This window comes from Mus pahari, chromosome 23 (assembly GCF_900095145.1).
Source record: "Mus pahari chromosome 23, PAHARI_EIJ_v1.1, whole genome shotgun sequence".
In the NCBI taxonomy this organism is placed as follows: Eukaryota; Metazoa; Chordata; class Mammalia; order Rodentia; family Muridae; genus Mus; species Mus pahari.
Genome location: NC_034612.1, coordinates 30,208,011 through 30,234,638, shown reverse-complemented (window position 1 = coordinate 30,234,638; position 26,628 = coordinate 30,208,011). Strand labels below are relative to the sequence as shown.

The 26,628-nt window shown below is 50.8% G+C and overlaps 1 protein-coding gene across 4 annotated transcripts in view; it reads left to right on the top strand.

The window, feature by feature from the left end:
• The window catches only part of Mad1l1 (mitotic arrest deficient 1 like 1), a 306,462-nt gene that overhangs the window by 195,234 nt on the left and 84,600 nt on the right, over positions 1–26,628 (top strand). For 3 of the 4 annotated variants that reach the window (XM_029533893.1, XM_021186613.1, XM_029533895.1), the window contains 2 exons: positions 9,434–9,522; positions 21,172–21,262. In XM_029533893.1, coding sequence (XP_029389753.1) covers positions 9,434–9,522; positions 21,172–21,262 — 180 coding nt within the window. Of the gene's footprint in view, positions 1–9,433; positions 9,523–11,399; positions 11,501–21,171; positions 21,263–26,628 lie in introns of those variants that run through there. The other variant, XM_029533896.1, reaches the window with a different exon arrangement.

Sequence of the window (26,628 nt, the reverse complement as noted above, 5' to 3'; positions counted from 1 at the left end):
CCTGCCTCCCGAGTGCTGGGATTAAAGGCGTGCGCCACCACGCCTCGCTTGAGTATATTCTTCTATTCATAGGTGTGGCATGCAGAGTGAGTAGGTACCACAGTATGCAAGCATGTCCTTGAACACTTGTTTCCCTGGGCTGAGGGAATAGGAAGGCTCTGTGGCAGTACCTTTGGACTGATCTTGGTGCAAATACAAAAGCATGCAGCACCAGGCATCTTAAGTAGTAAATGCTGTAGATCTCAGAGGCCAAGAGCCCAATGGCCAATTAGGTGTCTGGGGAAGCTGGTTTCTGGTTTCCAACCCAGCATTGCAGGCTGGGAGCCTGAGAGAGCTCTCTGAGGGAACTGGCCCCATTGAGGCTCTAGTTGGTCCCTCCTCATACTGCCACCCTGAGGGAATATTTCTTCACATGCACTTGGAGAACACCGTCTGCTTTCCCTGGTCAACTCAGTGTTCATGACCCCACTTTCTACCTGAACATCGTTCCCTCGTCCCTCTGTACCTGCTGAGGACTCACCTGCACTAAAGTGCATTGGCACTCCCCAGTGTCCAGCTGGCAGAAGCTATTTACATTGCTTCTAGACCTCCACTCCACCTCTCTTCTTTGCATCTGAGATGCTGGACCCTCAAGCCTGACCTCTGGGGCTTCTAAAGTGAAGCTCTACAGACTCAGGATATGCCCTGCCACTTGCCTCCCAGTGTCTGACCATCCAACCCGTCCCTTGTGGGGTTCAGCCAGCCTGCTCTGCAGCAGCCTACACCCTGAGCTGCCTCCCTGTAGAGCCTCCAGAATGCTCTTCCCTGTGTTTGGAGGGATGAGCTAGCTGCCTTGCGTAGAAGCTACAGGCTGGCCTCTCTGGGTGTGTCCCATGTAGGAGGCCCATTGCATTCAGCAGCAAGTTGCCTGGTAGCTAGCACTGGTTATGCAGCCTCATGTACCCCATGTCTCTCTCCAGGCTGAAGTAAAGTGCAGGGAGAGTTCAGCTTAAGACCTCTCTCTCCCTTTACCAAGAAGTAGCACCTCGGGCACTTCCCCAGGTTCCTGTGGGCTTAGAGCTGAGCTGAATAGTGGCCTCCATTCAGACTTCCTATTGCTGTGTCAGAGTTACCTCTTAGAGACATGAGTCATCTGCCCGGAGTGGGCTTTGGAGAGATGGTGACAGCCTTAGAGCCCTCCAGAGCCCTGGACCTGGTACCATCCTACCATCTGTGTACTTGGCCCAGTTGGAGACTGGTATGTATCAAGCATTGAATGATGAGACTACTCAGGCATCGGTATATGGATGAGCATGCTTACACACACTGCTGCCCAGCAACAGCTTTATTAATTAGAACCGCTGGCAGGAAGGGCAGGGTGCCGAACCACTCCAAACCACAGCACACGGTTCCCATTGGGAGGTTGTGCCTTGCTGGGAAGGCAGCCACAGCATCCTTAGAATTGAATCACAATGATTCTTTAGGGCAAAGAGGAAAGCTGGTGGAGTCTGTAGATAAGAGACATAGCTCATGGCTGGGCTGCACAGGGCCAGTGAGTATCTGTGGGCAGTTTTCTTGGAAGGGTATCCCTGGTTCTGCTTCAGGTTAGATTTGTGCTTTCTTGAGCTATAAGAGAGCTCCGGTCTTGAAGTGTTGGGGCTCCTCTTGCTGGGGGTGGGATGGGGTGTCAGCCACCCTCCTTTTTGCTGCTGTCTCTAGCAGACAGTTTCCTGCAGTTCCGAAGGATGTTCATCTCAATCACACGTGAGAGGTCACCTCTGAACACGATCAAAGCCTGCTGCTGTGTGAGCCTCTCCATTGAGTTGCCTGTAGCCAGACTAGTCACCATGATGAAGCCGCAAAACCAGGGATGATGGAAGTGGCTGCTATTTCTTTTCCGCCTTTTGTTCTTAATTGGCAAGCATACTACAAGTGGAGCTGCATCCCCAGACCCCTTCGCCCATCTTTTTTGTTATGTTTTGTTTTGTTTTGTTTTGTTTCGAGACAGGGTTTCTCTGTGTAGCCCTGGCTGACCTGGAACTCACTCTGTAGACCAGGCTGGCCTCGAACTCAGAAATCCGCCTGCCTCTGCCTCCTAAGTGCTGAGATTAAAGGCGTGCGCCACCACCGTCCGGCTATAAGCTGTGTTTTCTTCTGTATGAGTTCTTCATGTATTCTGCACACTCAACTACTATCAGAGCTCTACCTCAACAAAACTGTAGCTCACCCAGCAGATTTCCCACTCCCGTATTCTTAGCATCCAGAGCTGTGCTGTGCCGAGGCCCTCGGCATCTCCTTTTGTTGCTGCACTCTGTTGGCACAGCTTAGACGGTGTTGCCTGATCCAAAGCTAGGAAGGTTCAGTCCTGAGGTCTCACCCATATGTCTTTTATTTCATCTCCCTTTGCCTGTATCTTCCTTCCGTCTCATGTTTTGGTTCTGATCCACTTTGAGTTGGTTTTTATGTGACATGAGTTAGGGCTCAAGCCCTGTTCCTGTGTGCACATATCCACTTGTCTCAATCCTGCCCCCTTCTGAGCCTCCTTTTCTACCTGGTAGTAATGGCCTCCTCATTGAAAACCAGCTGGCCGTGCCAGTTTGTGTTCATGCTGAGCTCAGTTCCAGTTCCACCTGTGGGGCCTTCCTTATGCCACCACCTAAGTTCTTGTCTTTCGTGTCCTTTGCTCTTAGGTTGATTTGAGCATTCTGCCTGTGTGTCCCCACCCTCATAATGCATTGTTTAGATCTTGGTTGTCAGCGAGCGTCACAGGATGTGGACTCACCTAGGAGACATCCTCCCTCTGCGCACATCTGAGCGAGTTTCTAGATTGGGTTGGCTCCGGTAGGAATACCATCCAAGTGTGCACAGCACAGTCCCTAGGCTGAGGTCATGGACTGAATGAAGAGGAGGAAGTGAGCTGAGCCCAGCACCCACCCCTTTATGTCATGCCTGTGGCTGCAGTGTGTCCGCCATGCCTTCTCCGCCATGGTGGGCAGGCTGCACCCTCAGACTGAGCTGGGGTAAACACTTCTTCCTTAGGCTGCTTTCTGTCGGGTGTTTTGTTGCAGCCTGGAGAAAAATAACCACTGCACCCCATCAAGATCATCTTGACTATTCAGAGCGCCTTGAAATTACATGTGAATTTTAGCATGGGGGGGGTAGGCAAACGGGTTTTGCAAGGCAAGAAAGACATTTGAAGTTGCTGGGTTTTGCTGTGCTGAGCATGCTCTCTCCTGAGCCACGCCTCCAGCCGCTGGTCACAGCTTTCATAGAGCTGCACCTCTTCTGGTGGCCACTTTGGAGGTTTGACCCAGGTCATCTGCACCAAGGCTTCCTATACCAGGCTGGCTCAGGCTAGACTCCAAGAATCCCACAGACGCAGCACTCACCCCACTTGTTGCTGCTTCCTACTGTTTCCTGTCCACGCCTTCCAGGCCTGACCTGGCCCAAGCAGAGACGCCAGAGTCTTTGCTTCAACCCAGCTGTTAGAGCAGGGAGGCTGCTGGCGTCCCTTCTCCACACTGAGGAGTCAGAGATTGCAGGAAGTGTCCTCAGCACGTGTCACCTCAGGAGAATGGCCCGGAGGGCGGGCATGTCTACTTCTGCAGAGCCGAAGTCATTTGCATTTACTCTTCTTCAGCCCCTGCCAGGCTGTGTCCCTCAGAGCAGACCCTGACAGAAGTTAGGGCCCTGAGACAAAGGAGGAGTGTGTGTCCTTGTCAGAGTGACCAGGGTACAGCAGCGTGAAGTGCAGGGATGCTTAGAAAGCAAAGGCTGGTGCTAGCCCTGCCCTGCATTTTCTGTAAGTGGTCTCATGAGCCCAGGCTAGCCTTGAACTCATGATGTAGCTGATGCCTGTTCTCTTTCACCTACCTCTCTAGGGCTGGGATTGCCCCATGTACCTCTCGGCCCCACGACGCCTGCCTTTTTAGTGACTACTACTTGAGCAGACAGCATAGGAGCGTGGGGCAGGGGAGACAAGGTAAAAGGGTCTTCCTCCCAGCCTAGCAGCAGGACAAGCGTTTAGGAGTTTGGTCTGATAGATTTGTTGGTCACTGACACACTGTAGTTTCTTTCTGTGGCAGCCTGTGATGGGGCTGTTAGGATGGAAGAAGACAGGGCCAGAAAATCTCTGTCATTTGCCTAGGTCAGCAGCAGGCTGGGACCTTCACATTCCCTGACCTGATTTAGAGCGTAACCTGGCTTATCCATCCCCACCTTAGGGACAGGTATGTCCATATTATCTCTCCAGCCAGGCCTGGGACACCCTCCCTGCTCTGTTATCCTGCAGTCTAGTTGGTATGCATTATGATGAACAGCATTGGAATGGGAGCCTGGAGGTAGAGGGCCTCAACTTTTACCTACAGCTTGCATACCTGGGTAAATACTTGCTCCTGAGGACCACAAAGTCTTGGTGGGCAGTGGGCAGCAGGCAGCATCCCCATCTTTACCTCCAGTACACATGAGCATAGCCTCCTGCTAAGAGACACATGCTGTTCTCCCCACAGCCTGGCGTCTGGCCACACCTGGATGTAGAGAATGTCACTAGCTGACCTGCCAGAGAGTGCCAAAGGGGAGAATATTCACATGCCTACCAGTCGTGGAGAGTGGAGTGGGCAGTATCGGTCTCTCTAGGACATTCAGTTTGAAAAGACAGGAGGCGGGGCAGCGGCAGGTGGTGAAGCAACCCCCACCCAGCCTGCACAGGGCTCCTCTTCACCTCACCCCCCCTCACTTGGCAGGCACGTGCTTGGGGCCCCACTGCTCAGCTACAGATGAGCCCTCCAAAAAGCACTTTGTGAGTAAAATCCTTTTAGTAGGATGAGTTTGGAATCTGGCCCATGGTTTGAGGCATTTGGCAGGGTCCCTGAAGACGCAATCCAATTAGTCCCATGTTTTCTTGTTTTTATAACTGACTCTAGGCCCAGGTTTTCTTCAGTGAAGTAGAAAATAGATAGGTACGGGCTACAACATTTACGCACAACCACATTTCTATTCCCTTCATCTCATGTCTACCAATCCAAAACATAAGTCATCTCCTATTGGCTGGAAGGGAGCAGATGCCCACAAAAGAGAGGGCAGGACTCACCTCATGAGGCCAGGGGTCCTGGAGCCTGAAAGCAGGCGATGGCAGACTGCTGCTGTGGTTATATTGGATACATGTGGTAGAGACAGGAAGTGAGTGTGGCTGTATATAGGCTTACAGTGCTTGTCATTACTGGGGAGGTCTTGAGAAAGGGAGGGGGTTAGTAGTAGAGCCCTTGCCTAGAATCCTCCAGTAGGGGGCTGGGGTGTGGCTCAGTGGTAGAGCCCCTGCCTAGAATCCCCCAGCGGGGGGCTGGGGTGTGGCTCAGTGGTAGAGCCCCTGCCTAGAATCCCCCAGTGAGGGGCTGGGGGCGTGGCTCGGTGGTAGAGCATTAGGTTCCATCCCAACACTGCAAATAATAAAAACAAAGGCTACTTGCTATACCAATCCTACAGGAAGAGTCATCCATGTGCTTGAAGAGCTAGGTTTGAAATGTCTCTGGATCAGAAACCCACCGTGCGTTTGTGGTGCCAACCATCGTCTTATGCTGTGGGTCGAGGGAGGAGAGGCAAAGGTGGGAAGCAATGCTGAATAGTGGGGCTGGTGGGCCAGCCACCAGATACTGTCTAGGAAGCAGGGCTGTTGCAGACTCAGCAGCGAAGGAGAACGTTCCTGGGAGATGCGGGATGTTGAGCATAAACCTGAGGCTGCGGGCTCAGAGGATCCATGTTTGTCTGAATGCCGTGGTGTGGGCCAGCACCTCCCAATCCTCCCCTGAAGACTAAACAGATGTAACAGGATCAAAACAAAATGGCAAACTTGTTTTGGCAAAATAGAAGTAGAGCAGAACCAAGCCACAAGCAGAAGGCACATGTCCCCTGGTAAAGGATCAGTGTTAGTGTAAACTGCATAAAAGTGTTTGTCAGGGAAGGGTAGGGTATAGGCTTCAGGAAAAGACCCTGGGAAGGGGAGGATCAGGTGACCTGCTTGCTAGTGAGGCACTTCCTGCCAGGCAGTCCTAACCCACTGCAGGACCTCACCTCAGCAAAGCAGGACTCATGTGCTGTCATGGTACACAGGACTACAATAGGCACTAGGGTCCTTGTTCGTATGGGCTAGAAGCAGATCATGCTCACTGTGAGCACAGCTCTTGCCTCTCAATGGAGGAACCAGTGGCTGTGAGATTGGATCCTAGCAAGGCAAGAGGCCTGTTCTCCCCTCCACGCCACCTCAGGTATGGAGCTGGATCTGATAGGAGCCTCCTGTAGCAAGTAGAGTCATGTTTAGGGGATCAGAGGGAAAGCTATGGATCAGGAGAGAGAAATCCACTACCATAGAAGTTGACCCCAAGCACACAGTTCTCAGAAAGTGGAGTTTAGCAGTACGGTACGGTATGGTATGGTAGAACCTGGGGCATGAGCAAGCCCAGAGCAACAATGGAGGGGCTGGATGAGGAATTGCAGCTGTCATGGAGGGAGTTAGGATATGGTCGGGTACTGGGAGGGAATGCAGTGGCAGAGTCTGAATAGCATTGGCTCTGAAAGCTGTCTGTACATGTGGAAGATGCAGCTCATGTGGGCAGTCAGAACATAAGACTGTGAGTGCCAAGCTGTGCAGGATGCTGGTGTTTAGAAAGGAACACAAGGACAGAAGAAGGGATCCAGCAAAGATGAGGGAATAAAGCAAGGGCTGTCCATCATCATCAGCGAGAGCAGGAAGATGCCCTGGAAAGTGACTACGAGGTGGAAGCATATTTAGCTGTGTTTTGGGACCTACCAGAGCACTAGGGCTGATAGGATCCCTCTGTCTAATAGAGAGAGGGTGGGATTGGTTATGGGGGTTAGGTTACAAGAACAAAAAGGCCAAGGAAGCCCACAGCCTGCATGGGTTTTATGTCTGTAAGCAAGAGACTTTTAAAAGCCCCCGGTGGATTTCCAATGGTCTGGGGTGTGGGGAGTTTATGGAGGAGCCCTGCCCAGGGACACTGAGATGACGAGCTACCACCATTGTGATCAGAATGGAAGGGGATGAGTTCCACTGTCACCTTCGTCTGTCCAGGGCCACAGAAATGGATACCACTACCCACAATGAGGAAAGAAGTCTTAAGTATACTAAATCAATGCTGAACCACCAGATGGACTGAGTCACAAGGCTTTATCTGGGCATTCGGTCCAGCAGGTAAACAGGTGGCATTGTTACTGTGTTCAGTTACCAAGTGAGGAGGGTAGCCTACTGAACTAGTCAGGCATTTAGTAGGACATGTGTTTGATTCAGTCCAGCCCAGAAAAGTATGGATGCAGCATGAAGCAGCCAGTGCTTAACAGCACAAATGTGGAATATCAAGACACACAAAAGGAAACATGCTCACAAACCGGGAGACAGAAAGCACTGGAACCTAATGCAGTAGAAATCAATACAGACAGATAGCAAGATATAAATGGGCTAAACTCTGCTAGTAAAGGGGAAAGACTTTCTGATGAGTTCTATGCAGAATCAAAGAAATTGGAACAGTTGGCTGCCAAGGCCGCTTGGCATTTGTAAGCATCTGAGCAGGCATCAGCTATTCATGCCTCATCTGAATTCAAGCCATAAAGCATTGCGGGAAGTAGGCAGATATGCCTCTCAGTACTGAGGTGCACAAGGACATCTGTACTCCACTCTGTAGGGAACATGGAAGTATACAGAGAAGCAAATGTTTCCATGAAAACAGTGTGTGCATGTGTCTAACCAGCCTCTCCAAGGCTAGAGAGCCTACTGAGAAGGAGTCACAGAAAGCCTTTATGAGGCCAGCAAGCTGGTTCAGCAGGTAAATGTGCCGTGCAAACCTAATGACCTGAGTTTCATCTCCAGGACCCATATGGTGGGAGGAGAGAACTGATTTCTGTAAGGTGTCCTCGACCTACACCTACACTTTTTCTACATGTGTATTTGCATGCGTGAACGTGCACACACACACACACACACACACACACACACACACACACACACCCCTCTTACTATAGCAGCATGCAACAGGCCCTGCAGCCTTACCACCTCCTCCAACAATATGCAACAGGAAATTTGCTGGGATCTGTCCAGCACAGCCAGTTTCAGGGGCCATTCTGTCAGATTCTCAAAGCTGTGAGACCTGCCACTGCACATAAACTATATCAGAGTGTGTAAGCGAGGGACGGTTCTCTGAAGTAAGCACTGTGTTGCTTGTTCCTCGCCATGGAGGAGCTGTACCACGAATGACAGTGTCAGTGGAACAAAAGCCAGTGGAATGCTAAGATGGCACCATCCTTGAGGCTGGGAAGGTAGCTCAGCTAGTAAAGAGCTTGTTGTACGGGGATAAGGACGTGAGTCTGGTACTCAGAACTCAGGCAGTGCTTGTTGCACGGGGATGAGGACGTGAGTCTGGTACTCAGAACTCAGGCAGAGATAGAGGAGATGGGGAGAGAGACAGGTCAGCCCCTGGAATTCACTGACCAGCCTACCTAGATAAACTGTCCGGTTCCAGGTTCAGTGAGAGAGACCCTGTGTCCAAGGTCTGTGAGCTGGATGGCTCCTGCGCAATGACCCTTGAACTTTGCTATCTGGCCTCCATTCATGCCTGTTCCCAAGTATGCATACACACACTGGGGCAGTTTGTACTGCTCCTCCACATCCTGTGTGCCTGTAGCAGAAGAAGTTATCTGGCTTGTAGTTCTGGTGTCCAGAAAGCCTGGTGTTTGGAAGTTAAGTGTGGCAGGAGATGGGATGGGTGAGGGGTCTGAACTGGGCTGTAGGCAGTGAGACCAACCCATGGCCCACCCCTAAGGAGGCTTCTTTTTCCTTGAAGTCTGCTAGCATCCTGTTCTCTAGGCCCCTGCACTGAGCCTGCAACTGTTTAGAGGGTTGGGGCTGAGGACACTCAAAAAGCAAGGGTCAGCTCTGGGTGAGTTTCCTGTTACCCAGGCCTGGGGTTTATCTTGCTCCCTGTCTGCCATCCCTACCTTTCCCAGCAGATATGCAGAGCAGCTTGCACACCAAGGTGTGCTCAGGACAGGCCCAGTTCATGTCACTTGTCAGAAATGCTGAGACTCTTCATCCACGAAATACTAATTCTAGACTCTGCTCTCTCCACTTACTCTATCTGTCTCTGTCTCGGAGTATCTGTAGCTCTCTCAGCAGTACATGAATGACCAACCCTGTGTCTCCCTACCTAATCTTAGATCAAGAGCATGGGAAAAGAAAAGGTCTGTTTATCTGACTTGGAATGCCTTGTGGACTGGTGGATCCAGGCTATGGGTTGGCCAAGCAGATGGCCCTCCTCCCCCTGATTCCCAGCACAAACTAGGCATCCAGCCTGAGGATGCTTAGATGCAGACTTTAGGACTTTGGGGATAAGAGGGACCTGGGTTGTAAGTACCTGTGCATGTTGACCACTAACTCTGTGTTTCCTGATAGCTGGAGATGGAGTTGAAGATGCTGAGGGCCCAGACAAGCTCAGCTGAATCCAGCTTCCCATTCTGCAAAGAGGAGGTGGATGCACTCAGGTATGGCCTCCTTTGGACCTCTAGCTACCTCACTTGTCACTCCTAAGAGGAAAGGCCCACCTGAGCCACTGCCTTCTTACCTTCCCAAGGCTGTTTCTATTGCATCATCAGATGGTCCCCAGCCATCTCCTTGCTCAAGAGGAACAGACACCCCTGTCAGGGTATTCATAAGGACCTGCCTTCCTGCCAGCAACATGAGTTACCAGGCCTAGCTCCTTCAAGGGGCACAGGGCCATCAGTGGATTGAAGGGTGCAGACAAGCGTCTTTCAGAGATAGATTTCTGTGTCACAGAAAGATAAACAGTCTTCTCAAGCTTTGAGGGTTAGAGACAACTTACTGCTTTTGCCGTGTGTGTGTGNGTGTGTGTGTGTGTGTGTGTGTGTGTGTGTGTGTGTCTGTGTGTCTGTGTGTGTGTGTGTCTGTGTGTGTCTGTGTGTGTGTCTGTGTGTCTGTTCATATGTTCTTGTACAGATATATGCACGTGTTATGTGTTATTTCCTTCAAATATTTCCTTAGTTCTTGAGATAGGGTCTTCATTCAACCTTGAGCTCTCCAGTTCATCTAGCCTGGCCAGCAGTGAGTTCCAAGGATCCTCCTGTCGCTGCCTCCCCAGCACTAGGGACTAGGGGCACGTGTCTGCACACCGAACTTTTCACGTAGGGGACCCCAACTCTGAACTGCCTTCAGGTTCCCCCTGACCTGCACAGGCTCTGCCATTCTAGCTTCTGTCTGAAACAGCCGTGGGTCGACTGTCACCACTGCCCTGGCATCTTGTGAGAGACAGCAGGATGAAGGTAGTGAGTTGGCCACTCTCTTCTGATTTGCATCCAGGACTTGACACTTTAGGGTCTGTTTCTAGCAAGTGAGATGTGGGCCTAGGGAATTAGAAAGCCCTGTAGACATTGAGAGGTCTTTTGATGAAATGGCACGGATCTTGGGGAAGGAGAAGCAGTCCTCTCTGGCTGGGCTTTTGGTGTCCCAGAGAGTGTAAGGAAGCCCTGCCTCTGTGTGAAATCACCCTTGGCTCTGTTAGGTTCTTCTGACGTCTGCTTCTCTTTGGGTAATGGCTGGTGACTGACTTCTTGCTTTACAGGGCTGTTGAGGTCAAAGCAAGGAAGGCTTCTTGGCACCTTTCCCAGAAGTGTCCAGTGAATAGCACTGAGGTCCTTTATGGCTCGAGGTCCCCTCTCATTGCCAAAGCACTTCTCACACAGACCCAGGCCTGGGAAGGAGCTCTGTGGGGATACCAGGCACAGAGCTGTTTGTTTGCATTTGTCCCAGCGTGGTGTATGCTGTGCACTGTCAGGGCAGAGTGGAGTGGATAATTGACTGGCCAGGAGAGCCACACACTCTGTCTTCATCAGCTCATAGCTTAATGGGGATATTATTCACATGGACTTGTAGCTGTTTAATTATGGGTGGTGTTGTAAGAGCTGGCATCTGGAGATAAGGGTCCCTGGGACATGTATCTGGGTGCGAAAGGGGAGCCTGATGCTGTGGCTGGCTGGGTTGTTGGAGAATTAGTGTGTCCCTGGTGAGTGTCAGCATTTTTATCCCATGAGTAGTGGAAGCCATTAGGCATTTTAAAACAGAAGAGCGACATGATCTGATTTGTAGCATCAGGCATCAGGCACTGCTGGCTGCCTAGGCCAGTCAGAGGGACTTGGCAAGGCCAGGCAGCCATGACCTGGCTAAGGGCTGGGAAGCATTCTTTGTGAGCCTCAGCCAAGCTGGAGAGGTTGCTCCTGGGCAGACACACCAAACACCTCCCACTGATACTCCACAATATCTACTTCGTGATAAAGCATGCAGTCATGTTTGAGGGCAGGGATGTGTGTATCTAAAGGACCTGGAAGTATATTCCATGCAGGCTCTGGGTCCCTGAAGCCAAAAACAGCAGAGTCAGGGCAGCCCTCATTTGCATCTGATTGGGAGGTGCTGGCAAGAGGTACTATCTCTAGAGCTGGCGAACTGAGGGTAAGTGCTTGCTGGCCTGCAGTCAGTGCTCTGCTGGGTCCTTAGGGTCACAGAGATAGCCCTGTGTACCCAGCTTCATGTCGGCTGGTAGGCAGAGGACTTGCATTTGGGCGTGGGCAAGTGCAAGTTTGCAGAGTTGGCTGGCTGCATGGCCTGCAATGTGACTCTCCTCATGCCACAGGCCCTGTGCTGTCTGAGGACCTGTCCTCCCCACAGCCTCTGGTGTGATTGGTGCAAGTGTGGACCAGAGTGCATCACGTTTCTTGGGAAGAGAGGCTGATACATATGCTTCAGGTTTGATGATTTTTAAATTTTAAAAAGGGGCTTTGCTGTTACCGTCTTCCACACTAAGATCAAAGCCTCCTGTCTTCTTTGGAGAGCACAGCTGTGAGTGAGGTGCCTTTGTAGCTGGTAAGAAGCAGGCCACTGAGTTTGGAGGGGCTGCAGCCCCCACTGCCCTGCTAGTGCTTTGACTTTCCAGCAGAGGGCAAGTGAGGGCTTCCAGGTCATTCCTGTGGGCTTGGAGCACGTGTGGCTGAGAAGGCCAGGGAAGCAGGGCCTCTGTGCAGTGAACTCAAATGGAGCCCATGCCTTAGGCAGATGGCTTATGCTGGGCCAAACATGAAGGCGTTTAGCATAGCTGCCTAGCTTCTTCCCTCTTTGAGCCTGGCATGGGTCTCCTGAGGCCTGCTCCCCACAGCCAGTCTTCTCCCATCGTTCCTCCCTTGTCCTAATTTGATATCTATTGCTGTGATAAAACTCCATGAGCACAGAAGCAGCTTGGGGGAAGAAAGGGTTTGTTTGGCTTACATGTCCCAATCTTATCACTGACGAAAGCCAGGGGAGGGATTCAAAACAGGAACCCAGAGGCAGGAACTGGAGCAGGGACCAGAGAGGATGCTGCTTACTGGCTTGCCCCTCGTGACTTGCTCAGCCTGCCTTCTTGGACCTTCCAGCACTGTCTGCTCAGTGGTGACACTGGCCACATTAGGAAAATACTCTACAGACTTGCCTACAGGCCAATCTGATGGTGGCAGTTCCAGCAAACCAAACAAAAAGCCAGCAACCAGCACAGCCCTTTCTGTTGCCAGGAGCTTGTGTGGTCCCATTTGCCCTGCTCTCTAACCCTCCAGCTGTGTCCGACATTGCATCATTGTGCCTCAATTTCCCACGGTTTGGTCAGTGAACTTGTCACTGTTATCTTGAGCAAGGGGACTGTGCTATGCATGGCAACTTGTTTTGCTGGGATACCAAACTGGGACCCATTGAGCCATCTTTTGGCTCAAGGGTCTTCAGGGGGCAGCCCTCCTAAAACTTCTGCTGAGGAGCTGGGTCTTTAGACCCGTGTTGCCGCCCCAGCTTCCCTTGGAAGGGACACTGACGATGTGGACTCTGGAGTCTCACTTTCTTCTAGCTGGGCAAGGGTGAGTACCCTTATTGAGGATGCCCTCTTGGAACAAGATCCTTTTGATCCCTCTCCTGAGCCTGAAGTGCCTTCCTGCTGGTCCTTCATGTAACTCCAGAGGAGGGCCACTTCTGAAGTGGTTGACTCAGAGAAAGAGAGTTGACATGAGAGCCCTGCCTCAGGTCAGCTTGCCCTTCACTCAAGACCAAGGCTATGAACACAGCCAGCCAGCAGATGCAGAAGACAGGGCAGGGTAGGTGCAGGTAGGTGCTGCTATCTGGGGCTCAGTGAGGATGAGGGCTGGTCTGCAACCCTGTGTATTTGCATAGAACTATTGGTTACACATAAGGGGCACAGGACTGGGGAGTAAACAGCTTGCTATACCAGCATGAGAACCTGAGTTTGATCCCCATGACCAATGTTTGTTTGGTTTTTGAAGTTAGGTATTATTGCTTATGTAATCCTACCCCTGAGGAGGTGGACAGATGGAACCCTGGGACTCACTGGCTCAGCCTGTCTACCTAGTGAGCTCCAGGTTCCGTGGGAGATCAGATCTCAAAAGTTAAGATCGAGGGGCTAGAGGAAGACACCTGTTGTTAACCTCTGGCTTCCATAGGCATAGACAGTAGTTGCACAGATGCCATGCTATATGAATTGCACACACCTGTGACATTGGACCATCTCTGTGAAGCCAGGCTTGGGAGCAACAGTGCAAAGCTAAGTGGTGGCAACTAAGGGCCTCTCACCTGGAACAAATCTGAGCTCATCACTTTCCACCGTCAGACAGGAGCTCTGATAGACCCTAAATGTCTGTGGGTTAGCAGCTGGGTAGACTGTGAGCTTGCATGTCTGAGCCAGAACCTGTTAGTCATACTTAACAGCTTCTCCGTTCCCAGCTCTCCTCACTGCTTGCTGGGCCCCAGCCTGAGCGGGCATTCCTGGGCCTAGGGGGCTGAGGGGTACCATAACAAGGACCTTAAATATGTTGGCCTTTCTCGGGGAGAAAGCAGGAACTCTGTAACTGCTACTCAGTGTGCTCAGGCTGGGTCACCCTCTCTGGGACACCTTTTGTTTGGGCAGCTTGTCACTTGTCATTGTGTCTTCTCAAGGGGAGCTTGTCTGAGCCATTTGACTGGTACCACAGCTCTGGTCACTGGGCAACCCCTCTCCTCCTGGGCTCTCCGTCTACCTACAGATCTGTGTACTCATGGTAGACTGAGGGAGCAGAGGGACCAGCAGGCGGCCAGTACCAGTAGACACAGACACCTAAAGTTAGGCCGCAGAGAGGGAGGGGCAGCTTGATGTAGGTGGCCTTCTGACTGGCGATTGAGTTGCTGACTGAGATCTCTAGGAAGGGATCATGTGTCCCTAACAGCAACCGCCTCTGCCCCACCAGAGCAAGGCCACAAGTGCTGGTGCCTGCTCTCCTGAGAGTGCATGGCCCCAGCCTCTGGACCCCGTGGGGAGCCCTACTCACAGCCACCAGTATCGGGTTCTTGTGTCCTATAATGGAATGCGCTCTCATCCCATGCTGCTGCCTGTACTAAGCGGCAGAACTCTGGGATGCAGGAAGGTGGTGGATGCACACTACTCCCTGTACTGGGTAGAATGAGCAGACATGCACCCAGTCATCACCGTCCATCAGAGTCCAGTCTGTGCTTGTGGAGCTCTTTGTCCCTATACCTTTAGAATGCACAAGGAAAGGTACCCATTGTTGACCATGTCTTTGGTCATAAAGCAAACCCTCATAAAACCTAAGAGATCAGGTACCAGAGATGGCTTAGTGGGTAACAGCTCTTTGCTATGTGGGCATAAGGACCTGCGTTCAAATCCCTAGCACCCAGGTAAACAGTTGGGTGTGGTTGCACATGTGCCTGCCTATAACTCCAGTGGCATAGGATCTGAGACAAGAGGATTGCTGGGGTTTGCTAGCCACTGGCCCAGCTTGGGGTTCAGGGAGAGCCCTTGTCTCAAGAAAATAGGTTGAGAGTAGTAGAGCAGGATGCCTGATTTCGTTCCACATGCCTTGCATGGGTATTTACATGAGAAATGTACACATGTGTGTGTGTATCACACACACACACAAAAGCACACACATTTAAGGTGCATAGAGAATGTCATCTGACCACACCAAACTCAAACTAGATGTCAGTAACAGAGTGCAAGAAGAAAAGCTGTACCCGCGGGGAAATTGATAGCATGGTTCTGAACTACCTGCGGATCACACGGGATGTGTGGCAGAGAAGAGGAACAAGTGAACGCTAATGAAAACACGCTCATCACATCAGATCCCTGGAGAGAAGAGAACCTGCGGCGCCCAGCGTTCCAGCTGACAGAGCAGAAGCCATGGCCCCGCCACCAGGAGGACATGGCAAGCAAAAGAGCCCAGGATGAGAAGCAAGGAGGAGGTAATGAACTTGAAAAAAGAAACACAATTGAGAAAAATGCAGAAGCAAAAGGCTGTTTTTTTGGGGGAAAATCTATAAAATTGACAAACTGCCAACAAAAGTGAAACGTACTCGGGGAAGCAAACAAACGGTCTCAGGCATAACACAGGGACACCGCTGTAAAGAGTCTGTGGCCTCTGTAGGATGGCACGTACAGGAATACCAGCTTGTCACTAGCAGGTCTAGTCAGCCCTCCAAACCAAAATTATCCCCAGCATGGTGCCCCACCTATAATCTCAGCCTGGGGAAGTGGAGGCAGATGGGTCAGAGTTCAGTCATTTTGGGCTACATGTTGAGTTTAAGGCCAGCCTGAGCTACTTGAGACTCTGAGGTACAGACAAAACAAACACCCGAACCAAGATGTACAGTGAGGTTGATGAATACTTTAAATGTGAATCACAATTAAGACGCTCCAAAGGAAGAAGGTTCCAGGCCCATCGGGTTGGTTCCCTTGGGGGCCCTGCTCACAGACGCTGTTGCTGAAGCTGTTGCCATTGATTCAGAGAGCTGAGCGAACTGGAAGAAGCTCTGACTTGCATTTCCTTAAGTGTACAAAGTTTCTGCAAGACCTTCTACTCAGCCCCAGCTCAACCTCCCCCATCCTGCTGGAACCCTTGCGGGGGCTCTGCCAGAGCCCTTGTAGGGTCAGTAGCAGACAGGCATCAGCTGTGGAGGGCCACTCCCTCCCCCACGCCATCCATCAGCTTCCAACTTCTAAGGGAGTTTTTGATGCTGTCCCTTTTATTTTCTGTGGTCAGGCTTCAGAGAAATGAGACTGCCTTTATTCTCAACTGCAGTGGCGTTCTGAGAGATTGCCGTGTGCACATGGCCATCTTTATCAGTCCCTGTGCTTGCTTGTATGTGGGGGTTGTTACTGTTGCTGTTTCTTTTCTAAGGTAAAGTTTGCTATATAGCTGAGGCTAGCCTTGACCCCTTATTCTTTTACCATGGCCTCCTATATGCTGGGAGGCATGCAGCATGTTCTACCATGCCCAGCTCATATGTTGTTGTTGTTGTTGTTGTTGTTGTTATTGTTTTGTAAGGGAAACACACATACAAGCCGAAAAAAGAAGAAACTAATGGAAAACAAAGAGAAGCCTGCTGTTCATACTGTCAGCGAACTGTCTTCATGTTGAGTGTGCACGTGCTTCCCCATGTCCCTGGGCCTTCTGCAACCTTCTGTTGGTTTTGTATCACTGGACATGGAACCCAGCGCCTGCTTCCACCCCCATGAGTGTGCTCCTGCATGTGCTAGGGAACCTGTGTGTGAGGGCCCAGGACACATGGCCAGGAGTGCGTGTCTGTGTCACAGGCAGTGGGACATAAATCTCGTTTAACATTCCTCAGAATCTACTTCCTTATCTTGGTGTTTTGAGTTCTGGCCTGCAACTCACCAAGCAGATTAGGTAGGTGGGCAGAGAACCCTAGGGCCCTCCTGTTTCCACCCAGCCTGTATAAACATGGCTTCTGGGGATCCGACTCAGGCTCTCCTGACTGTGAGGCCAGCGCTTTACCTTTGTGTGCTGTGTGGGCTCCTTTGGGTGGCCATGAACAGGTAGTGGATGTGGTCATTTAACTAAATGGCTTCCTCAGCTCTGGTCCAGCATGCCCACTTGGGTGGACTCTGTGCCTGTGATCTCTTAGTACTGACATCTTCCACTCAGCATAGCACCTGTGGGGGCATCTCTTTAAAGGAATGTCTCCCCCCATGGCTCCGGAGGCAGGAGGTGCATCTTCCCAGTTGGTTCTTCTTCTGTCTGCTTTACCCGAGATAGCCTCAGCACTAAGCTCACTTGTCCCTGGACACAAGCATCAATAAAATGGCTTTTTCTTATTGTGTAATTATGTGTAAGTGTGTGTGTGCACGCGCACACGTGTGCACGTTTCTGCAGACCCCCTGGCGTAAGTGTGGAGGCCAGAGGATGGCACTCAGGGGTGCGTTCTCGCCTTTCATCCTGAGCTGGAACTCAGGTAGCCAGCCTTGGCGGCTGCACCTTAATCCTGAGGAAGTCTTGCCGCTGTCTTCCCCTGCTTTTGTTCTCTGTTTATGTTCATTGGTGTTTCATGTGTCTGTGTGAGGGAGGGGTCAGATACCCTGGAACTGGATACAGACAATTGTGAGCTGCCATGTGGGTGCTAGGAATTTTTTTTTACATCTCTGTTTTTTTTGGTTTTTACTTTTGTTTGTTTTTGTTTCAGAAATGACACGTCCTGTTGAGGTTGCTGCCCTCTGTGTTCAAGGTGGCTGGTTTGGTGAAGGGCTTTTCCTGTGTCAACTGAGAGCAGAGGAGAGGAGAGCTTCTTGTCCTTGCTCATTAGAGGGTCACACAGCACATTTTTAGGTGTTGAGATGTCTTGGATTCCTGCTGTTTTCAAACCCCTTGCCACAGCATGGAAATCTTTCAGGGAACAGCTGGCACGTGGCTAAGTGGGTCCACACCTGTCTCCCATGTTTATGTGGTTAGGCTTGTCCCCCAGGTTTACTGGTCTCAGTTCTAGTTTTTTTTTTTTTTTTTTTTTTTAAGCTTTATTTATTATTATATCTAAGTACACTGTAGCTGTCTTCAGATGCACCAGAAGAGGGTGTCAGATCTCATTATGGATGGTTGTGAGCCACCGTGTGGTTGCTGGGATTTGAACTCAGGACCTTCAGAAGAGCAGTCGATGCTCTTAACCGCTAAGCCATCTCTCCAGCCCCTAGTTATTTATTTTAAACAATAATTTTAGTTTTAGTTTCATATATTCATTTCATTTTAATTTTAGGTTTGCAGTTTGAACCCATGATCTCACGTGTATTAAACAAGCACGCTACCTTCTCAGCCTTTTTCTGTGGCTACCTTTTACATTTTGGGACAGGATCCCACGAACTGTTCCTTGAACCCATGAGAGGCCCAGGAAAACCCTTAATTCTTGATCCTTCTGCCTCCGTGTCCACACAGCTAGGTTGGTGGGCCTATACCTCCAGGCCCAGCTTGACCTTAGTTTTCTGGAAGTGTCTTTGCCTCTATTGAGTGTCTGTTCACTGCTGGTGTCAGAGAGAGAGCTCCCTCCTTCCTTTCTCTGCAAAGTTGGGCAAGACCATAGGGTTCTTTGAGTGTTTGCTTGTACTCACTGGCCTGGCCTTCTTCCTTATTTGGGACTCTGACTTCCCTTTTGACCCTCACAGTGATCGCAGGTTTATCTGCTTCTCTGGGGGTCACCTTGGAAGGTCATCAGTAGGAGTCTGCCTGTGCCATCTTGACTACTCGGGTGTATGCCCAGTTGTCCCTAGCATCCTTTTTTGTTTTGTTTTGTTTGTTTGTTTGTTTTTGTTTTTTTCTAGACAGGGTTTCTCTGCATAACTCTGGCTGTCTTGGAACTCACTCTGTAGACCAGGCTGGCCTCGAACTCAGAAATCCCCCTGCCTCTGCCTCCTAAGTGCTGGGATTAAAGGCGTGCGCCACCACCGCCCAGCTCCTAGCATCCTTTTGTGACCTTTGTCCTGTGGTGCCCTCTCACATCTTCCAGGTTCATGGTGAGCTCTTCTCTCTGGTTGGTTTTGCTTGGGAGTTCCCTGTGTACCCAATCCTCCTTGTCTCCAGCCTGCTGTCAGCCGTCGGCCGGAGCTGTTCTCCTTCCCTGCTTTCCTTTTGGACTCATGTGACATCTTTGATGGGACATTTTCCTTGTGTTTGGAGCCCTCTGTTTCCTCTGGGTGTTTGTCCCTGGTGTCTCCTAATCTCCCCAGTGAGTTCTTTTTTTATCCCAGGATAATTGTAGTTTCTTACATTTTTGTTTTATGGGTGTGTGGTTGAGTATGTATATGTGTGAGCCAGGTCAGCTTCCGGCATCAGTCCTCAAAGAGTCTAACATCTGCCATTTGAGCCAGAATCTCTCAGTGGCCAGGAGCTCACCAATTGGTTCTTAACCTTCCTAATAATGTGACACTTTAGTACAGCTTATGTTATGGTGATTCCCAACCACAAAATTATTTTCATTGCTACTTCATAATTGTAACTTTGCTACCATTACAATTCCTAATGTAAATATCTGTGCTTTCCATTGGTCTTAGGTCACCCCTGTGAGAGGGTTTTTGACACATACCCCACAGGTCGAGAACCACTGCTCTAGGCTCAGCCTCCCCAGCACTGGGGTCACAAGTGTGCCTCAGCATACCCAGCTTTTCCCAGCACTGGGGTCACAAGTGTGCCTCAGCATACCCAGCTTTTCATGGCAGTGCTGGGACAATGATGTAGCTGAATTTTGCTACTTAGTAGGGTTTTTTTTCCCACCATTTCCCATCCACCTTTTCCCCTACCATTTCAACACCCTAACACTAGATAAGAGACAGAAAAAGAGACAAAGATAGACAGAGAGACACAGAGAGAGACAGAGACACCGAGAGAGAAGAGAAAGAGAGAGGCACACAGAGAGAAAGAGAGACAGAGCGGGGTGGTGTTTTCATTAGAGTATTAACCGCTGATTAGGGGCATTGAGTTCCTTGGGGCAACTTTGATCTTCTCCATCAGGATATCTAATTTCTTCTTGTAGTTGTTTCTTCTTTGCATATGACTGCTTAACAGACCATAACCAACCAACAACCCACATCACATCTCTCAGGTCCCTAGCATTTATATACCCTCTAAGGAGTCCCAGGAATTCCAAATGTCACACAGTCACAGACTCTATCTGCAGCCGGCAAAATCATGCCCCTGCCAGAGCACGAGGCAGATCATAGTCCACTGACATGGAAGATCTAAAGCAGCTCCATATCCCCACACCTGGGATTAAAATGAAAACATATTCTTATGATATTTCTGTGGACTTTTAAAAGAAACTAAAATCCCACAGTTTACGGAATAGAACTCAAGTCCCCAGGCTTTCAAAGCAATCACCTACAAAGCCATCTCCCTAACCCTTGTTGAATTACCTCCTACTGTCCCTCTGTCATTGATCTCCAACTTCATTTATGGCAGGCATTCTACTAAATGAATATACTAAGACTTGTTTTGTGGCCACGCATTAGGTCTGTTCTGGAGTGTTCTATGTCCTACTTCAAGCCAGCCAGAGCTACATAATAAGATCCTAGCTCATAAAACTGCCCTTGAATTCCCCGCCCCTCTTCCTCCATTTCAGCTGGATCACAGGTTCATACCCATCATGCCTAGCCTTTCCTCTATCCTTAAAGTGGAAGCCTCGGTTGTTGATTTGAGATAAGAACATTGGATACTATACATTTTGTCTCTGAGCCTGGCTTTCTTGGATACACTATGTCCAGTTCAACATGTTTGCTAATTTCCTTTACATTCTTTGAGCAGTGTATTTAGTGTGTGTTGTTCCATTTCCAATTGGCCAGAGCTTTGCTCTTGGCTTGTTCTGGTTTACACTTTGGTCCTGAAGTGCTCTCTGGACACTTCCTTTCCTTTTAGCCCCTTGTAGCTGTCTGACTACTTTGTTATGGGCTCCTGGCCTACACAGATTTTAGGAACTGCTCCATTTTATGGTCAGGGATCAGCACAACATGAGGAACTGTATTAAAGGGTTGAAGCACAACAAATTAGGAAGGTTTGAGACCCACAACTCTAAAGACTCCTGAGGTTGCTTTTCCATTTGCAGTTTCTCCTCTAACCTGTGTCACCCTCCAGGGTGACCCAGGGGGCCTGAGATACAGATTCCTTACCTGCTTCTAGCCAAGCTTCAGGGCCAACCAAGAACCCCTGGCTTGAATCCTTCCTTATACCTAAATAAGTGCTACCCACTGCTGTCCTCCCACTATGGCCATGACCTTCCATCTGTGCTAGACTGTAGTGGCACCTGGTTATGTCATGGTCTCCTTGCAGGTTGAAGGTGGAGGAGCTGGAGGGTGAGCGGAGCCGTCTGGAACAGGAAAAGCAGATGCTGGAGATGCAGATGGAGAGGCTAACCCTACAGGTAGGTTTGGTGGCCAGAGATGTTCCCTGCACAGACAGTACTCCTTCCAGCCCCTGTGAATGAGACCTGGACTTCTTCCTATGCATCCCTTACCCACCCGGCTGAGAGCTACTGCTAGGTTTTGCAGGGCCACAGGTCTGGGCCACTCTGGCTCGCTGTGCAGGGACCGCTTCATACCCTTGGTTCTTGTGCTTCTCAGCACTGACCTTGGCCTCTCTTCTCTCTGATGCTGTCCCTGTCACTCCCATTTCCCTGTGGTCATGACCTTCTCTACTGTCTGCGTTGGACTGTTTCTTTTCTTTTTAGTTTTCCTCCTCCTGATCACACTGCTCATGGCAAGAAGCCCACAGGTTTGAGATGGCCTGGCCCCTAGACAGGCCATTGATTTTTACCTTGGCACCTATTAGAGGCAATCAAATCTTGTCCCCATTACCAATCTTGGTGATGGGAGAGGTGACAACTTTGATGAAGTGAGGTGTTCTGAACCTTGGCTGTACTCATGCCCAGCCCTAGGACCTGTCATCCTGTTCTGTTCTAATTGGGCCACTGTCCTGGGCTGAGGGCTGCAGGAGGGTGAATCAAGGCTACCTGGCTGCAGAACTGTGTCAGGATGGGGCAATAAATGGATTTCAGTGCAGCTTGCAGGGACTTCAGGGACAACACAACTAGAGGAGGTGCCAGTGTTCTGTGCCCCATGTGGGTGACACAAGAATGGGATTCACAAGATCTCCTTCCCACAGCACCACAAGTGTGTGTGCTGGCACTGCTCAGCCCTGCAGCTCAGAGTCTTCCTGAGGGCCAGAGTGCTAGTGACCATGTCCACCCCTGCTCTGTGCTGCTCTGTGCCTGTGTGCAGGCAGGCACTGAGTGCATACATCCATCAACCATACTCATGGCATGGCCAGAGACAGCATGGAGGGCTGAGTCCGTGGCCCTGGAGAGCAATGCCCATGTCAGCTGATGGTCAGGAAACCAAGGATGGTATGCCCAGTTGGCATGGAGGCCTGAGGTAGGGGGAGAGGCATCTGTTGTAGAAATTTCTAGACAGCCCCATAGACCCTGCCACCTCTGTAGGTTGTGCTTATTCTTCAGGAAGAGAGCTTACCAGAGCCAGACTGGGAAAGTGGTTACTCAGAGGCTGCCCCATGAGGCCTAAGTCTTCTGTGTGGGCTTCCCCCCTAACCCCCTGCTGCTCTTAGGCCAGGGTTGCTTGCTGTCGTCCAGCCCCACTCTGATCTCAGAGCTGGAGGCTATATAGCAGGCTCCCTGACTCCTCCCCTAGCCAGTACTGGACCTCCGCTGGACTCCCCAGATGAGCACATATCAGGAAGTCCAGGTGATGGCCAGAGTGCTGGGCTCTTCGCCCCGTCCTGTACTAGTCATACTAAAGGTCTTTCCAGGCCAGGCTGTGCCCACTGTTTTATTAGTAAATAAACCATTTACTCAAGCTGTTTGATCCTGGGAGTTTGGTCCAATTCCCTCTACATACCAGCCTTTCCCCTCTGTGTCCCCTATATCCTTGTCAGACAAACTTAAGGGTGAGCCAGCCTGGCAGTTGTCTGTGTCTTGGATAATTGAGTCTCCTTCCTAGGTCACTGGCCTCAGCTCTAGGGCCCCATGCTAACTGCAAGTCCATGGCTGCCAGACTGAGTCTGTTCTGTATGTCCCAGCTGTTGGCACTTCTGGGCAGGGAGGATTTTTACACCCAGGATTGAACTGGTTCTGCAAGGGGGCACTAGTTACCTGTGGTAAGGAACAGTCCCTGTCCAACCTCAGTGTCAGCTGGCTCCTCATCTGCTGTCCCTTCAGTGTGTTCAGGAGCACCTGTGTGAGCAGCCAGTTTGTAACACTGAATGCAGGGTGGCTGCAGCTCCTTCTGAGCACATGGGCACAGAAGCTGTGACACATGAGACTGGTTCTGAGGGAAAGGCAAACAGGCCTGGGTTTGGCTCAGTTGTGGGCCAGGAGGTGACTTGGACACATGAAAAGAGAAAGGCTGCCACCTACAAACACTGTGGGTGGGCTTGGGCTGTTGGTTTCTGATCTGAGCTGCTGCACTTTATAAGGCTGGGTGATGAGGATTCTTGAGGGAATCTTGCGCTAGGTCCTTCCTCCACCCCCATCTCCCACTACCTCCCAACTGCCTTCAAAGCCTTGTGAGATGCTCTGTCATTCCTTTTTCATCTAAGTTAAAGCCCTCGTTCCTGGTATATGTTGATCTTGAACCTGGCATCCTCTGGTACTGGGGAAGAAAATCCATCCTGGGGCTTCTCCTTATGGCCTGGCCAGTCCCTTTGAGACCCAGCCTCCTCTGCAGTTCTAATAGGGCTGCTTGGACCTGGGACCTTGCGGTCTAGCCTTTGGGCTTCCTCAAACCTTACCATGTGCTCAGTATGCAGGCAGCCTCCTGCGCCCCCACTCCCGCCTCACTCCCCCTAGAGAAGAAGAGTGGCTTCAAGTTGGCGCTTCAAGGAAGATTGATTAAAATCAGCTGCGGTTCGTCTTAATTGGGAACATATGCTCAGAGAGGGAGCTCAACTAGTTAGGATTTTTTGTAATTAGTTCACAGCTGGTTGGCGGGGAAGCAAAACTCTGGTGACCACTTAGAGCTGGGTGTGTGGGCGTGCTTGGGGGTTCAGTGGACGGGTCATCACAGTGGCTGCATGCAGACGTACCAAGTTGATGCACACCATCCTTCCTGGGTCTCCTGGGTCACTGGCTGTTTGTACACTGACCTGTGTGCACTGCTAGTGTAGCTAGGGAATAGGAAACGGGTACTAAGGTCTACTTGTCTAATGGGCTCACATGCCAACTGGCTGGATGGACAGCTGACTTATGACAGACAGCCCTGGCGAAGCTTCTGGGAGGTTGGACACAGTGGTGCAGGCCTCGAGACTCAGCACTGTAGCGGCTGTTTCAGGGCCTGGGCTACATAGTGAGATACTGTGGAAAGTATAGGGCAGGTATCTATAGGAAGGCCTTACTTAGAGATGGGGAAACTAGGCTGGCACAGAGGCAGATACAGGGATTGTCAGTCTCTGTCCTTAGATACCTTGTGCTTTCCCTAAGATGGGGACAGCTGCTTTATTACAGAGGCCCATGTTCCTCATAGCCTCCCATAAAAGCCTCTACATAAGTGCTTCTGATGAGCTAGGTCTGGAGAGGTGTAGAGTCACCAAGGAGAGGCCTGCCAGGGGCTCTGCCCACCCTGCGTGGTGACAAGTGAGGTTCCTCCATTTGAAACATGGATGCTGAGCCAGCCCAGAGTCGTGTTAATGCCTCCTGGGTTCCACATTATAGGCTAAGGGTGGCCTCCATGGACTCGGGCCCTACTGCTTTTCCCCAGTGTTTTAACTGCAAGCATTTTCAAGATAGAGAAGTAGAAAGAATTTTACAGTGAATGCCCACTTACCCACCACCTACATCCTGTCGGGAATGGCACACTTGTGGCTGTATGACATTCCTATCCATCCCTCTGCCATCCATTAGTTCGTTTTATTCTTTTGATGCATTTGAAACTAAATTGCAGACATCTGTACACTTCCTCTAAGCACTCGAGCATGCATGTAATTAAGCGAATTCATCTCTGGAATCTGACGCCCAGGCCCCCGCCGTCCCACAGTGTTGCCTCATCATAGAGCAGAGCTCCTCCCTCCACCAGTGAGGCTGTGCCAGTGGACCCCAGTGCCAGGCCTCTGAGCTGGCACATTCCTCTCACAGTTAGGGGAGGCTGGTGTTCATACCACCTTACAGTCCTTCCAAAGTGCTGCTCAGAACAGCCCAGACGGCTGCCCAGTGACATTTAAAATCAGAATATCTTTTTTGGAAATGGAGTGGGCAGAAAATTGCTGGGTTTCCTGGGAGCGGAAAGCTTCCTGAGCTTGCAGACGTCCCTGCTCCTGTCTGCGTCACAAGCAGCAGTGCGGTTAGGGTGCCCAGCCTCACCTCTTCCTGTGCCCACACCTGCCGCACATGGTTCTACAATTTCAGGGTGTCACTTACCATGAAACACCCATGTCAGGCAAGGCCCAAAGATAATGAAAAAAAAAAAAAAAAAAAAAACAACAAAAACCAGCACTGTCTGGATCCTTGAGCTCCAGGCTGTGCCAGCACAAGTCTCTGGTGGCTCCAGCCCTTACCTGAGTGCTGAGTGACTCTAAGGAGGTGGCCTCAGTGCTCTCTGTGTGAAGGTCATGGGTCATGGAAGACGGTAGCACCGGCATTCAGACATCAGAGCAGAGTCTTGGAGCATCTCAGACAGTCCCTGCCCACTGTGACTTCTCAGCCCAGTTCTTTGCCAAAGACCTGCAATGTCTGTGAGGCCCACAGAGCACTGCCCTTCTCTATGTCATGCAGTGGTGCCCAGACTGCAAGGGCCAAGCCAGACACTCCTCTTGTTGCTGTCTTGAACTCAGTCACTCGGCCTCACCCAGCTATACTAGCACTCTTGTCCTGCTTGGCCTAGCCATGGCCAGCACCCTCCTCTCTAGGTGTCCACGGAGACCGTGTTGTAGCAGCTTTTGGCCCTCAACCCCTACCCAGGTCCTCAGTGCAGCTCCCCATGGGCAATGGCCATACCTCTCCTGCAGACTTGGAGTCTTGACTACAGTCGTGGGAGTAGGGTGAACGTAGAGGCTCAGCGTTGTCTACATGCCTTTCTCCTTGCACCAGCATGTCAACCTTTGTGTCCCTCTGGAATAGACCTGCTTTTGTCTTGTGTCTTGTATGGACTGTTATGCATGGACAGTTTCTGTATGGGAACTCCTTGTGGACCTTCACCAGTCTTTCCTATTTTTCCCTTCCCTTTTCTTCTTTGTAGTGTTCAGATTGTGCCCAGGGCCTTGGGTACGCTAGGTACATACTCTACTGCTGACTCATGCTCTGGCCCCTCTCAGGGAGGTTCTAGGCAGATGTTCTACCATTAATCTATATCCCCAGCCTTCTTATTCTTTGTTATTGTGAGACAGGTTCTCACTATGTTACCCAGGTTGGCCTGAAAACCTGCTCTGTAGGCCAGGCAAGCCTTGAAGATCTTGTGATCTTCCTGTCTCGGACCCCGTGTAGCTGTGATACCAGGCCTGCACCTCACACCCTACTGTGCCTTAGTATTTTGCACAAGATAAGCATATGTCCCTCCTGACTCTGCCTTGTACCAGGGTTGGGAGCTGGCCTTGACAGAGAGGAGCTCAGCATCTCTCCTGGCATGGCCTCCAAGCCCTGCCTTGCAGAATGTCCGTGAGGTAAGATGCTCAGTGAAAGGACAGAGCACAGAGGTGAGCACAGGCAGCTCATGTTTATTAACGCTGGAGACTAGGAACAGCCGGCTTGCTGCTAGGCATTAGTGTGCTGAATGTCCACAGGCGCTG